The sequence below is a fragment of the Strigops habroptila genome (genome assembly GCF_004027225.2).
Source record: "Strigops habroptila isolate Jane chromosome 13 unlocalized genomic scaffold, bStrHab1.2.pri S16, whole genome shotgun sequence".
In the NCBI taxonomy this organism is placed as follows: Eukaryota; Metazoa; Chordata; class Aves; order Psittaciformes; family Psittacidae; genus Strigops; species Strigops habroptila.
The window spans coordinates 9,516,687-9,531,632 of NW_022651054.1; the positions used below are offsets into that span (position 1 = coordinate 9,516,687).

Genomic DNA, 14,946 nt, shown 5'->3' on the forward strand with positions numbered 1-14,946 from the left:
CTTCCTAAATGCCTCTTTTCTTCTCTTGCTGGGCTACTGACTTGTAACTCTTATAGCCATGAGATGTGTCCTGGAGCTGCTGCACTGCAAGAGATGAGGGAGCTGCAGGAATGTCTTGAGATCTTTTTACCTCTAAATTGATTTTGTATGCCTCAAGGCCAGGATACAACAGAGTTCCCTCCTCCTTCCATGTCACAGCAAATTGGATTTTATATCTGTGCAGAGTCTCATGTTGAGTATCAGGATTTTTGCTGGAATTGCTTCGAATGCCACAGAAACGAATCCGTTTCAGGGCAGGACACTGATTGCTAAACAGAAACCTGCAGTAGAACACGTGGCAAGAAGCAGGCAAGGCAAGCTCTGGATCCCTTTGTGGTTGCAGGTGGGATATGAAGAGGAATGATTATGGTAATTAACCCAGCTGGAATTTGCCCACAGCTCTTGTGGGTACCTTGTAAATACTGCAGAAATGCCAGACAGCCTTAATAGCCCTTTTGTCTCGTCTCTTTTATGGAGGTAGCCATTTGCACAAAACACTTCCCACCAGCACTTTGTTGGGACTGCACCTGTAGCAGTAAAAACCTCCTCTTGGTATCTCGCCCACTGCAGCATCTTGGGCTTTTCAGGAAGCTCCGTATCAGTGCTCAGTGTTATTTCACTGCAATATACTGCCTTGGAAAACACCAGCTGAGAGCTGTGCCTTGCCACTTTGGGATGGTGTGGGATAAAGGCTCAGGGTCACGTTTGTAAGGCCATCTCCAGTGGGTTCGTTGCTGCTGTCAGACTGGGTGGTGGAAGGCTCTAAAGGAGCTGCCTGCAGAAGAGAGGGATAATCTTTATATAAGGAATCTTAATATAAGGCAGAAGCTCTTCCCTGTGAGGGTGCTGAGGCGCTGGCACAGGGTGCCCAGAGAAGCTGTGGCTGCCCCATCCCTGGCAGTGTTCAAGGCCAGGTTGGACACAGGGGCTTGGAGCAACCTGCTCTAGTGGAAGGTGTCCCTGCCTGTGGCAGGGGGTTGGAACTGGATGAGCTTTCAGGTCCCTTCAACCCAAACCATTGTAAGATTAATAATCAATGTGGTATATCTAGCCCTGGAGCTGGGAGTGAGAATATGGCACAGTTTGGGTGCCTGGATATTATTTCACATGGATCTCAGCAAGGAAGCTGTGCCTGGAAAAGCCTGGCTGCCCGAGAAACCCCGAAAGTATTTGGGATGAGTGTGGTACGTGTTGTGGAGCAGAGCTGTGTGGCTCTGTGGTCTGTATCCCAACCCCTTGTCACTGAGGAGACCCCCAGACTCGGGAGAACATCCTGCTGTGCTCCAGCCCCTTCCACTCCAGTGGAGACAGCGCGTTTGTTACAGGCAGTTTTACATCTGGTCTCTTGATTAATGGACTTGTCTTTTGCAGCCTATTTTGACTCTGACACTGCTTTCTGCTCTGCAGATGCTTTGCTGATGTTGAAGAAAGTTTGCCTCGCTTGATAAAGACCAGATCCTGAAATTTACTTCCAAACCTGAAGTAACAATTTTGAACTTGAAACGCTTTATTTCCCCAGGAGTCACTGCTCCAGAATCCTTCCCTTATTTGGTGCCTCCTTCACAGCTGGGACTGATGCTCAGGTGCCAAAGCTCTGTGCGCTCCTCACCCTGAGCCAGATGGGTCTATGCTGGGTTCACGAGCAGCAGCTCTGCTTCCCAGCCCGGATCCTTGTGCTCCTTTTCCTGTGCACCCTGGTGCCATTCCCAGTGTTTTCATGCTGGGGTGGGACACACTATTTACAACCTTTTTGCTCAGTTGAATGGTCTGTTGAGGTTGGGGGTTTTGCTTTCTTCTTTCCTGGCTCAAGACATGACAAACCTTTCCTGAAGCTGTGCGCCTGCCCCTGCTCTGTGTGCTGTCAGGACATACTCCTCGTGGCCTCGCAGTGATTTGAGCTTGGCTGTTCCTGTTCTGTTGCTATCTCTGCACTCTGCTGCTCCACGAGGAGTTGTTAGTCACTGTTGATTCCTTCCATGGTAACACATCCAGTTTAGCTGGCGGTGCGGTGTGTGAATGCTCCCCAAGCAGCAGTGAGCTGCTTCCTCTGGTGAGGTTGCCTCTTCCCAGGTGGATTTAGTCTGTCTGCACATGCTGACTCATGACAGCTAAACCAGCTGTTTTCAGCTTCAGGCACTACTGTGTGCAGGGACCCCTTCTTCTTGACAACTGGTTTGTTTTTATAACTAATGCCTTCACTATATGCTCATAACTTCCATATCTCTGATGCCCGTTTTCAACTGGAAGGGCCAAAGTCTGTTCTTTCTTGACACAGTTTTGTTGTTGGATGAGCTTGAGGGGCTTTTCCCAAGCAACCAGCTAGATTTGATTCCTTGTCCCTAAGAGCAAAGGGCAGCGATGGAAGTGTGCAAGGAGCCCTGTCTTCCCCTGGCACCAGCACATCAGGAAACCTTTGGAGTGGAGCCACCTTTGGGCTGCACAGGGAGCGAGATGAAGGCAAGAAGTTGTTGCAGGTCTCATGGTAGCACTGTCAGGGCAGCCAGCACTTAGCAGGGCTCTGGGGAAGTGTTCCTCTGCCCTGTGTGAATGCAGAACAGCTCGGTGGAAGTCACTGTTTCCCTCTGGCCGTGAGAAGCAGCGTTTGATGGGAGGAGCAGAGAGACTGAGGGACAGGTGAGTCACTAGAGAAAGAGTCATTCAGAGAGCAGCCCAGTCAAAGCAGCCCCGTGGCCTTAGTGTGAACTCAGAGATGAAAGGTCCAAAGTTAAGCAATGAGCTCATCAAAACCTTGAGGCTGTGAGAGAAAAAGTGGTGAAAGAAGCTTGAGAGGTGCCTGTTTGAGATGCCATAGTGCTGGGGCACACAGGGCTCTGCCTGGGCTTGCTGGGTTCGTGCTTAAGTTGGCAGGAGGTATGAAATATGCTTTCCTAGAGGCAGGTATCCTGCTTACTTAAAAGAATATATATATATATGTATATATATAGAGAGAGAGATATCTATGTCCCAGTTCAGCACTGGTTCCTGTGGAGTGTGACTGGTTAGTCCTTAGGATTGCGAGTGAAAAGGTTGAGGGTGAAACTTGCTCTGGGAAGATGGGGAGAAGGTGATGTCCTGCTGAGCCCTCCCAGAGCATTGTGTCTCTGTGGGAATGCTCTGGGCACGTCCCTGCTGGGCACTGCTGTCACTTTCCATTCAAGATGCGGAGTTTTGGTACTCCCCCGCTGCCAGGAACGTGGGGTTGGGGGTTGCAGGGTGAGCACTGCGGGTGAATGTGGGCCTTGGGGGGAAAACTTGTGCCCCAGTTTCTTCCTTTCTGCACATGCAGTCTTTCCAGTAGAGATAGAAAGGCCACAAGCTCCTGTTCTTTTCCATATCCCCTATCAAATAGCATGCAGCATGGACCCCTTCATCCAGCTCCTGCTTGCTGTGGGGCACAGCACTGTCCCACCACGGTTCTTACACCTGAGCTGGGGGCTCAGACTTGCTGGGCTGTGTCTCTGTCAGGGATGTGATTGCAGCTGGAGCCACAGAGCTGCTCACAAACCACCTTTCTCCCTCCACAAGCTGTTGCCTGAGGTTAAAACAAAGTAGGTGTTAAAGGTTTCAAGCCCTGAGCTGCCTTGGTGTCCTGAGGAGGATGGTGGAGAAGCAGCTGCATCCCAGCTTCCCTGGCAGAGCGATTAAGGGCTTTGCTGTGCTGTCCCGGTATTCCCCAGTCTCTTCTGGGTTTCATCTGCAGAGTTAATAAAAATGGTGGCAAATCAACTCGAGTTCCAGTGGAAAGGGCTCTTTAGGGCAGCAGTAAAACAGCGAGTAAGCAAGAACCCCCTTGCTGCAGGGGCCAGTTTAATTGGTCTGGCTTGTTTTATGAGACAGGTTTTATGTTGAAACTCGCACATGGCCCAGGAGCGACTCTGCAGCAGGGCATCATTCTCCTGCATGGGTCCTCTGGGAATGCAGCCCGGGTTAATTACACCTAAGTGAGGAATCACACCTCATGGAGCAGCTGGTGTAAGTCGTGGTGAGGGGTTGAGGGGGGAAGTAATGCCAGAGCCAGGGCTGCCTGTGATAACCATCCCCTGGGGCCAGGAGGCATCGGCTGGTGCCCGTCTTGCACCTTCTCTCTGTGCCTGGCTCTTGGCTGGGCATTGCCACAGCCCTGCCTGGTAATCTCATCCTCCTTCCATGCCTCTGATTCCCCCCTGGAAATGGAAGTGGTGTTGCTGACCTCGCTGGAGGAGTTCAAGGTATAAAAGTGTTGTGTGAACGGGTTGCTCCTGGCCAGCATCTCCCCGCGCAGTGCTTGGAGCCTGGCTCAGAGTCTGGCTTTTCTCACCGTGCTGAGGCTGTGCAGCCACAAGAGGAAAAGCTCTTGCTGTGGGGAAGGTAAGAGCAAGGGCAGTCTGCTCTAGTGTGTGACACAGCCACCTCCAGAGCCAGGCAGAGTGACTCCTCACTCACCCACAGCCTTCTTCAAAGCCATTTAGATAAGGACTGGGAAAGCCCAGAGCTCTGCCGAGCTAGCAGAGATGGCTTAAAGCAGGAGTAAGTGATTATTCAAGTCAGATTTTGGTGTTACTTGGACCTAAGCAGGGCAGGAAGCTGCTTTCACACTCTGTGCTGCCGCCAACTCCGCCTGTATCCCCTTAGCTCCAGGTTATTCTGGTGGTTGAACAGCAGCTCTGCTGCTGCAGCCTCTCAGAGGCTTCTCTGGTACATCTGAACACTGGCTCCCTCTCTGTAATTGCTTAAGGTGGGAGTGAAATGAATCACAGAATGTTTGTGTTGGAAGGGACCTGAAAGCTCATCCAGCTCCAACCCCCTGCCACGGGCAGGGACACCTTCCACTAGAGCAGGTTGCTCCAAGCCCCTGTGTCCAACCTGGCCTTGAACACTGCCAGGGATGGGGCAGCCACAGCTTCTCTGGGCACCCTGTGCCAGCGCCTCAGCACCCTCACAGTGCTCCCTTGCTTCTGAAAGCTGCTCCTTGAGAGGGCACAAGTGCTGAACTCACCGCGTTGGCTTCTCAGCAGAAGAGCATCAAGTGAGGACATCCCGCTCCCTCTCCTCATTGCCCAGACACTCAAGAGACACACAAACTCCTTCTGTCGGTGGTTTGGGGTTATTTTGGTTGTGTTTTCAATGCCATTGGTGGTCAGGCTGCCTTTGGGGTCTCCCCCTGTGTAACCCCTCACGCTGTGCTGTGTCGGACACCCCCGGGGGGGGGTACCCGCGGTTCGGGTGCTGTGCGCGCAGGGCCCGGCAGAGGGCGCTGTGTCTCCACCGCCCCATCCTGCTCCAGCTGTTTGGCGCTGGGTTCCTGGTATGACTTTGGGCATGTCCATTTGGTTCCCATCTCCAGTGCCACCCCCAGCATCCAGGCCAGGTTCTTCTGTCACTGGGGACATTCTTAATTCACAGGAAATCGGAGAGAGTTTAATTGTTTTCTCCTCTCTCTCTCTCTCTCTCTCCCCCCCCTTTTTTTTTTCTTTCCCATGCAGCTGAACAAAAGGTTCATCCTCAGTTTTCTCCATGCCCATGGGAAGCTGTTTACCAGGATTGGGTAAGTGTGCAGGATGTTTATTTTATTTTCCTACATTACAAGTCTTTTTGGAATTTAATATTGTTAGCAACTAAGCTGTGTTTGGAGCTGAGGGCACAGGGTGTGAATTCTTGCCGGCCTAGCCTCCTGGTTCTTATTCTCCTTACCCGCCCTCACATCCACACTGGTTACTGTTGGGGCTTTTTCTTCCCCCACCTCACGGCCAAGTCGTGCCCATGCACCAGGACCCTCTGGCAAAAGATGGCTGAGATACACGCAGGAGGGACTAGAGGCTGTTTTCTCTCTCTGCCATCACCTAACCGTCCTCCCTCCCCTTTAATTCCTGGGTTTACCTCATTCCCCCCTGTTCTTAGCCAGCTGAGAGGTGGCTGCTGCCTGTGAGGAGCACAAAACCATCAAGGCAGACCCATGTGGTAGCTGAAGCACGTTGAGACAAGCCTTGCCCTTCATCTCCTCGCTGCCATTTCAGTGGGAGCCTTGTAGCTGAGAGCTGCCCTGGCTGTGGGAGCTGGTTTATACACAGTGCCCTTGCCACTGTCTGTCAGAACCTGGTTTCAGGTAAATGAAGGGCTGCCCTTGGAGCAGAGCAAGCCTGGTTCAGGCCTGGGCTGACATCCCAGCCTGGGGGACATCCTTATAACCCAGGGAGCAGAGCTCAGCCTTGCAGCAGATGGGCTTCATCCCCATGGAGCTGTCCCTGCTCCGGGTCCAGCCTGGCCCTTGCTGTCAGCTCATGTAGAGACCTCACATAGGTCCAGATAGTCTCTGGCAACAGTGGTCTCTGCTTGAGCCTGCCAGTGCCTCGTGAGCAGATGTAGTCTCATGAGCTCTGTTGGCTCCTTCAGTCTCTTGTGGAGCTGTTGGCTACAAGTTACAGGGCTGAGAGAGCTTTTCCAAGCCACTTAACTAAAGGTGATGGGGATGCAAAGTGGCATCTTGTCCCTGTTGTTGTGGTTTTGACTCGGATGTGCAGTTCCCTGCCTTTGGGCCTGTCCCCTTTCCCTCCTGGAGCAGGGAAGCACCGATCCTACCGTGCAGCCTGAAACCTCAGGGCTTGCTCCATGCAAGAGATAAGCAGTCAGGAGTGGCACGTGCTTGGCTTTGGACCCTTCCTAAAGCAATGGGAAGTAGGAGCTGTGCTGGCCAGTTCGTTGGAGATCTGAGTGTGTGAGGGCGAGGGGGAGAGCAGGCTGCTCCCTGCTGGGGTTATTGATCTCTCCTGACTCACAAGGCACTGATGATGTGCTCGTGGGCAGCAGTGAGGAGGCAGAACTGGATGTCCTCCTGCTCCTAGGAAAAGAGGAGGAAAGCTGCAAGAGCCCGTGGAAGGTTTAACTGCAGCGTGGCTGTGCTGGAGGGCAGAGCATCTGGAGAGCTGCTGCTCCTTACCTCTGTGGGGAATCTGAGCTAATCCCAGCAGTGGGATTAATGGGAATGCTGCAGAGATTGCTTGCACATTGGCTCCTGAGACTTTGAGATTAAGATGCAGCGTTTGAGGCAGTTGCTTCCCAGGACACTCATTTAGAAAACCCAAGTATGTTTCATGGTAGAATATCCCCTGAAGTACTTAGAAGGGAACTAGAAAGTAATACCCTGATACAGGAAGAGAAAATGGTCCAGTCCTGCTAAACAGCTTCCGTGCTTAAAATAGGTAAAAGGTGAGGAATAATTGAGTCCTCCTTGGGCAGGATCTTAGTGATTTATCCCTAAAAACTATGGAAAAGATGATGTTGCCCTAATTGGACTCTTTTGCTCCTAAACCCACAGGTAAGCACTTTATTAAATGCTTCCGCTCTGCTCCTGACCTGCTGGTTCTGAGCTCAGTGGGGTTACTGCTGTGCTGTTCCAGATGTGCTGTGCTATCAAAGCACAGCTGGCGGGGCTGAGGAAGCCCTCACTCCTCCTTGTTATTCCGTAGCAGTAATCTTCATCTCCTCACTAACAACCCATCCTGCAAAGGACTCCTCTATCCCCAGTCTGCCTTAGGAGGATGTTGCTGGATACACTGGTTGTGGTCTGAGATCTCTCAAAATGAGGAAGTCTTTAGAAGCAATCATTTTGCTGCACCCCAAATCCAGGGAAGTTGCCTCTTCCAGGGAGAGCAGTGCTTATGTACCAGTGGAGCTGCTCTGTTCTGCCCAATACAAAGTACAAGGGGCCTGTTTTGTTACAGCCTGTGTTTTTTATGAAGGTAACAAGAGACTTTGAGCTGCTCCAGCAAACAGTGCCCGGGGAGAGGATGCCCCTGCTGCTATAAGCAGAACCTCTTGTTGAAAGGCATCTGTGAAATATGGTTCAGAAGAAACAAGCCATTTCTGTCTTTAAAAATAGAGCCTGTTACTGTCCTGAAAGTCTGTTGGGGAAGCCCAGCAGAATTGCCCATGTGGGTTACCAGAAGTGGCTTGCTGATCCAGCCTGTAGCACACTGATATCACCAGATCTGAATCTCTTGGGGGAAGATAGAGGAAATTGCTATGGAGGCCTCTGAGGCTGCCTGCCCCAGCTCCAGGTTCTTTACCCACTGTGGATTTTGGCTCCTTTGCTCCTGTGTGGCCACAGCAGTACAGCGTCACTGATAACTGGAGCGGATGCTTGCTGCGAGGCGCTCATCCTTGCTGGGTGTAGCTGTCGCTTTTTCTAGTGCAGGAGCAAGAAGTAGCACAGAAAGCTCAGCAGAAGAGGTGATGAGACAGGAGGACCTTTCCTCCTCAATAGTTTCCAAGGTTTCTTGATTATAAAGTTGTCCTCATGGGATACCAGGTAAGGATTCTTAGGGAGGGCTGTTACGGGCAACCAAAAGTCATTTTTCACCCAGTTTTTGACCCCACTTCTTTTGGGAGGTTGCTGAGGATCCAGCAGTAACCTCAGCTCATTCCCTCGGTGATGTCAGTTGAAGAGCAGGGTGAATGTGTCGGGTTTGCATGGGTGCTTGTGAGCAGTGCTGAAAGCTCTCCCCATCCCCAGCCGTGGCACCGCAGCCGCTGGCTGCTGTGTCCTGATGAGCGACAGCAGCGCCGCGCGCTGCAGGGCCCAGCTCCAGCTTTGATGTTTCCAGCAGCAGTTGTTAGGCTGCGAGTCCCTGTCCTGTGGGGCTCTAAGTGATGAAGTTTAGGGGCTCAATCACAGCGTGTAGCCCGAGGGAACAGGGCTCAGTGCCATGGGATCCAATCCTTTGGCGAGGAGCGCAGGGAGTGGGCAGTGTTCTGGTGGAGGAAGCACGCTCTGGCCAACATACAACGCACTTGGAGTTTGCCACATCCGCAATGTGGCACCAGTGTGTGCAGTTTGCTGCAGCCTGGGTTTCTTGGGAGTCCCATGGGCTGCTCCTGGTCCAAGCGAGCTGCTGGCCTCTTGGCAGCCCTCCCAGATTGGTAGAAGTCAGTAGAAAAAAATGGTTGGTCAGAAATGACTCATAAAGGCCGTGTTTTCCTGCCAAAGGAATGCTGCCTGCTGGTCACACAGCAATCCCTCGCTACCCTCTCTCTAAGGAAGGCTTCAGCTGCCTCTGTTGCAGCTCCTGGATGGGACACAGCACCCCAGGGTGTTCCCCTTTCCCAGGGGTGCTGACTGAGCACCCTGCACCCCAGGGCATAGCCTGTGCTCTACAGACTCTCTCTCTCTGTCTGCAGGATGGAGACGTTCCCTGCGGTGGCTGAGGAGGTGCTGAGGGAGTTCCAGGTCCTGCTGCACCACAGCCCCCCTCCCATCGGAAGCACCCGCATGCTCCAGCTTGTGGCCATCAACATGTTTGCAGTGTACAACTCCCAGCCCAAAGGTACCACGTGCTGCTCGAGGGGAACCGGGCTGGGGATCAGCCTGCTCGTGGGGGGAAACAGGGATGGGGGGAGCAGAGCGGTGGTTGGATGCCTGGGGATGTAGGGACAGCAAAGGGACCTTGGTTGGAGCTGGTTGGAGGTGTCTGAGGAGGGAGGAGGCATCACATCTCCCTGGAGCTTGAGTCATCAAGCACAGAAGGAAGGCATTGCTCCATGGCTCTGCCTTGCCAGTGTTTAGCCTGGGCCCTGCTCAGTGTCTGTGCTGGCAATGGAAGGGCTGGAAAGATCACGGAGGCATTGGCTGTCGGGAGAGTGGCATCGCCTCTGCTTGTGCAGGTGGCTGGGTGATGTGGTGCTGCTCTCCGAAAGGTCAGGCTGGAGGCTATGCCCCACACTGAGGCACCCAGAGACCAAAGCAGATCTGGTATTACTCATCCTCCTCCCCATCGCCTCCTCCATCCGCCCATGTGGTCTCTACCATTGAGGAGTTTAATGCGTTGGTCAGCAGAGATGCCACCAAACCAGGCTCTTCCGTTGAGTTTGAAGTGATGCTTCCAGGGATGTGTCTTTCCCTCCCAACACACACGGCAGCAGGTACCCAGGTCTGTGTTTGGGAGCAGGGATGCTGCAGTGCATCCTGGGCGAGAGGAAGAATTGTTTCACTTGGGATTTAGATCCCACAGATGGAAGTCTTGAGCTGATGGATTTCAACTGAAGCCACCGTGTGGGTGATCAGGCCGAGCCCCACAGAGCTGCTGCTGGCACATCTCTCCCTTGTGAGCCTGTTGGCCACTTGTCAGGCTGGTGGTTAGTGGCCAGGATCAGCTGATGGAGTTGAACCAGCATCAGGCAGGGGGCTGGGAAGCAGCTCCCGTGTGCCTGCTGCCCAGCCCTGCAGGCACCCTCCTTTCCCAGGGGAAGCTGTCAGTCCTGCTGGGAAGCAGCTTTGCCCTCCCTCCCTTCTGCTAGATGCCAACCAGCGACAGCGTGTTTATCTTTGAGCTGCAAAGTACTTTATGATTATGAGCAAATGGCTCTGTGTGGCCCCTGGTAGGTGTATTAATAGTGTCTGTGCTGCAGATGGGAGCGGGTGGTAAAGAGAGGGAGAGCTTTGGCTGGGCTGTGTGGCAAGCTCCTGTGGCAAAGCTGGGAATGATCCCAGCTCTTGGGCCACTGGACTCTGCTCTTCCATCCATAGCCAAGTTGTGGATGCGTGTGAGCGGTAGAAAGTGAGTGCTTTTTATCTCATATGGAAAAATCAGTATTCCCAGAGTTTCCTGCCTCCTGTGTGGGTAGCTGCCAGCTGCTCCCAGCTTCTGGATCTCTGGAGAAAGCAAACCTGGTCCTGCTGGGACTGCGGAGTAGGTGGCAGTGCTCATGCAGTGCCCGCAGGTCGGATGGCACTGCTCTGCCATCTGATCCCTGGTGCCCATCAGGGATTTCCCTGCGGGCTCCTTGCTCTGATGACCCTAAAATATCACTGGGAATATTGCTGGCAAAGCAAATCCTGTTGTCAGCACAACTGCCCTCGTGGTCTGTGAGCCGAGTGCTGGCACGGCACAGGTTGGGCTCGGTGCCGGCGCTGTGATACTGAGGAGAGCTGGGTGCAGAAGGAAGAGAGGAAAAGGAAAGGGTTTAAAAGGCCAGTGAGAATGTTTGCTGAGTTATTACCGAGTGCCCAGCACGGAGTGAGGGTCTTGGCTCCCTCCCCAGCGTGTGGGTTGCTGTGGGCAGAGGACTGGCTGGAGCATACAGCAGGAACGCTGTCGGGAAGGTGCAGGTTTCCATTTCCCAGCACATGAGTCACCTCCCTGGGCTGCAGTAGCATGGGCTCTGGTGGGAGAGGGTGCTGATCCAGCCCTGTGGGCATGTGGGAGGCGGGGGGAGGCACAGGGAGCAGTCCCTCCCTGCCTGCATCCCAATTGCCAGGGATTACGGGGGAGCCGTGAGCCAGGCTCGCTGTAGTCAGAGCTTGGCTGCGTCGGGTCTGTAGAGCTGGATCTAACTTTGCAGTTGGACCAAACAGCCTCCAGAGATCTCCTCCTACTGAAATCCTTCTGCAAATCTGGGATCAGAGCGTGTCTGTGTCCTTCCCATCACACGGGCCTGTCTGACCTTCAGCTGTGAGCTCCCAGTAGCAGGAGTTGATCCATGGGTTTGGGGCTGGGGAGGGAGGTCAGTCTGAGATCCTCCCTTCCCTGCTGCCCTGGGGTAGCTCTCTCCAGGGCTAGCTGCTCCCTCCCTCCCCTGCCATGTATTTACAGGTTTGTGGAGCCACAGCTTCTCCTGAGGAACTTGTAAACTTGTTCCTTGCCCCATGTCTGGTGTCTAATGAACCCTTCGGGCTGTGATCCAGTGGTGTTAGCAGTTGTGGGGCAGTGTTGCCACCAAAACAGTCTCAGCTTGGGGAACTTCTACAGCATTTTCTGCCCAGAACACAACCTTTTAATCACAGACACACCTTTCCTCCCTGTTCCTCAGGCTCACACCAAACAGTTATCTTGCCCCATCTTGGTCTCAGCTTCCCCTGTTTTTGGTGTCGGTGATGCTCGGTCTGTCCCCATTGCTTCAGCGAGGCGCAGGCAGCAGGGGAGGTTGGGGACTCGTGCGTTAATGGTTTATGCTGCTGCTCTTTGCTTTGTACTCATTTGCTTTAGCTGGGGTGTGGGTTGGCTGTGGTCCCTCAGGGATGTCCCTGCCCTGGTGTGTGTCCCCATATGGCAGTTCTGATGTGTCCTCCGGGGTGTCTCTGGCTCCTGGTGGGTGCCACTCTTCTGTAAGTCAATTTGTGTCAGATCGCCAGTTGATCTTATAGAATCCCAGCCTGGTTTGGGATGAAGGGACCTTAAAGCTCCTCCAGCTTCAACCCCCTGCCACGGGCAGGGACACATTCCACTAGAGCAGGTTGCTCCAAGCCCCTGTGTCCGACCTGGCCTTGAACACTGCCAGGGATGGGGCAGCCACAGCTTCTCTGGGCACCCTGTGCCAGCGCCTCAGCACCCTCACAGGGAGGAACTTCTGCCTCAGAGCTCATCTCAATCTCCCCTCTGGCAGGTTAAAGCCATTCCCCTTGGCCTGTCCCTACAGGCCCTTGTCCAAAGCCCCTCTCCAGGTTTCTTGTAGCCTCTTTAGGCACTGGAGCTGCTCTAAGTTCTCCTTGGAGCCTTCTCTTCTCCAGGCTGAACCAGCCCACTTCTCTCAGCCTTTTTTGGGGTGCAGTGGGGTGTTAAGCTGGTTTCAGAGCTAACTGTGAGCAGCACGGTTATGCAGATCACTTCTGCAGCCCACTTACCCAAACCCAGCGCCCTGCAGCCTGTGCCCGGTGCAGGCAGCGGAGCTGTGCTTGTCCCCAAGGGCCAGCACCAGGCGCGTTGGAGCTGGTCTCAGCTGCCTGCGCAGCCGGGCAGCACTGGGCAGACCCTGGGAGATGGATTAGTTCTGTTGTTTTCTCTGACAGAGGAAGCCAAAGAATTCCCACATGAGGTGCTTCCCCTGCTGTTCGGCATCAAGCAGTGTTCCTCCGAGTGAGCCGCTCTCCCCATTGTGCAGGGAGGCGTGTGGCCAACCAGGGGCCCTCTGACCTCCTGTCGGGAGCATTCAAGGTAGGAAAAAGCTTCTTGGAGACCTCAAATCCATGGGGCAAGGAAGGACACTTGCTCTACATAGCAGAGACATGCAGTTGCTGGAGCTTTCCATCATCACATAGACATAGTGATGGGCCATCATGGGGGCTCTGGCTGGGGCAGCACCCTAGTGGGGTGGCCCGTTTGAACAGTTTGGTAGCCATCTGCACCACGCGGCTCGGGGAGAAGTTTGGATCCCTTTTTCCCCGACCACAAACACTCCAAGAATGTTAATTTTTTTTTAATTCTGTAATTTGGGGAAATAAAACTCTGGTTTGTGAAAGGCCTAATTGAAGCCGTGCTTGCGGCAGGGGCATCTCGGTGAGGGGAGAGGAGAGGAACCCCCCTCCCAGCCCCATCTGTGCCCAATTTACTCCGATCTGGCCTCTCTGAGGCTCTCTCTCTCTCTCTTTAATAATTTGTTTTATAATTCCTGGAATCAAACCCATCTCAGACACACTGTTTTATTTTACTGTATTATTGGATTATACTTCCTATAAATCACTGGATGTTATTCATAGGCCACCACCAGAATAACTTCCCCTCTCTTCTCCTTCCCGCCCCCCCCCTCCCCACCAATGGCCCCGCATTCCAAACAAGCGCTCTCCAAAGTTGGGGGTGCAGCAGCACGGGGCACCCTAGAGACACTTCCCGGAAATCCCAGCAAATTTGGCTGGCTGTGGGTGTGAAGCATCAGGCTGCAGCACCTGGATGCCTTCTGGCATCGCGGGCCGGGCGCGTTGGGCCGTGTGGAGGTTGTGTGGAGGTCGGGCTTAGGTGGAAGTGGAGAGGGGAGGGAGCTGCCATATGTGCGTCCTCAGCACATGGAGGGAGTGAAGTTGCATCCCCCCTGGGGCTGAGCAGAGTCGGGGCATGAAGGCACGGGGAGGTTCTGGCCAAGCTTTAGCTGAGGGTTGGGAAAGTGGCTTGTGTTTGAACCAGAGGGAAGCTGGGTGAGCAGCCTGGAGGGTGATGGATGAGGAGGAAAACCTGCCACCCGAGTGGCAATACCGCTGTCAAAGTGCACGTGGGACATAAGGAGGGTTCAAGAGAGCAGCCGGTGTGGCAGGGTCAGGCTGGGCTTTGTTTCGGGTCTGTCTTCTCGAGTGGAAGGTGGTTGGGTTGTCCATGTGAGATAGGGTTGGCTGGGAAACCTTGTGCAGAAAGGGAGGATTCACATCCCGCTCCCTGCAGCAAATTCAGAGCAGTGTCTGTGCCCTTCGCACCGCCACACCAGTGTAGAGTAGGTCAGCACTGCAGAGGCCACTGTGTGTAGACATACTCTGCCTGGCTCACCAAAAACTGCTCTTACGCAGTGAGCATCTGCTAACTACAGCCTTTGCAAGGGTTTACTGGTGTGCGTGGGCCTTGCTCCTTCAGGACTTACACCAGCTTCTGAGATGCTCATCTCTCCCAGGTCTTCTTGATCGATGCCACAAAGGATCCATAGCTTAGTGCAAACCAGCTAAGCAGGTACAGGAATACTCCTTTCCCATGTGTATTCTCCAGCCTGGCTGGAGAGGAGGCATCCAACCCAAAGAACCCCCCCAAAATCAGGCTGTGCTTTGCAACCAGCAGCCTGCTCCGCTGCCACCCTGCGCATGGATGGAGCGTGTTTCGCTTTGCTGACCGCAGCTGCTTTGGTTGCAAGCTGAAGCCTGAACCCTTAAAATATCCCCAGAGTTGTTGCTGGTGGTGTCTGCCCCCAGCAGAACCTCACCTCTGACCATCTCCACGGTTCTTCTTTGGTTTCTGACGCTCGGACCCAGCTTTTGCTGTAAGAGCTAACTGCAGCATCAGAAAAAGCCTCGGCGGAAGCATGTACCGCTCTTCTGCTGCAGCCACGTCTCAAATGGCTTTTCATGAAGCTCTAACCACACGTTGCATGTTGGAGCAGACAAAAGGTGCTGGGAGTCGAAAGCAAAGGAGTCCAGTGCATTTGACTGGGTTTAAAAATAAAGCAGTGCTGTGGACGGTTTGCTTT

General features: G+C 53.6%; 1 protein-coding gene across 6 annotated transcripts in view; it reads left to right on the top strand.

Moving 5' to 3' along the window:
* SMG6 (SMG6 nonsense mediated mRNA decay factor) overlaps positions 1-14,946 on the top strand; it is a 107,814-nt gene that overhangs the window by 17,173 nt on the left and 75,695 nt on the right. For all 6 annotated transcript variants that reach the window (XM_030472923.1, XM_030472921.1, XM_030472922.1 and 3 more), the window contains exons 9-10: positions 5,502-5,563; positions 9,193-9,338. In XM_030472923.1, coding sequence (XP_030328783.1) covers positions 5,502-5,563; positions 9,193-9,338 — 208 coding nt within the window. The remainder of the gene's footprint in view (positions 1-5,501; positions 5,564-9,192; positions 9,339-14,946) is intronic.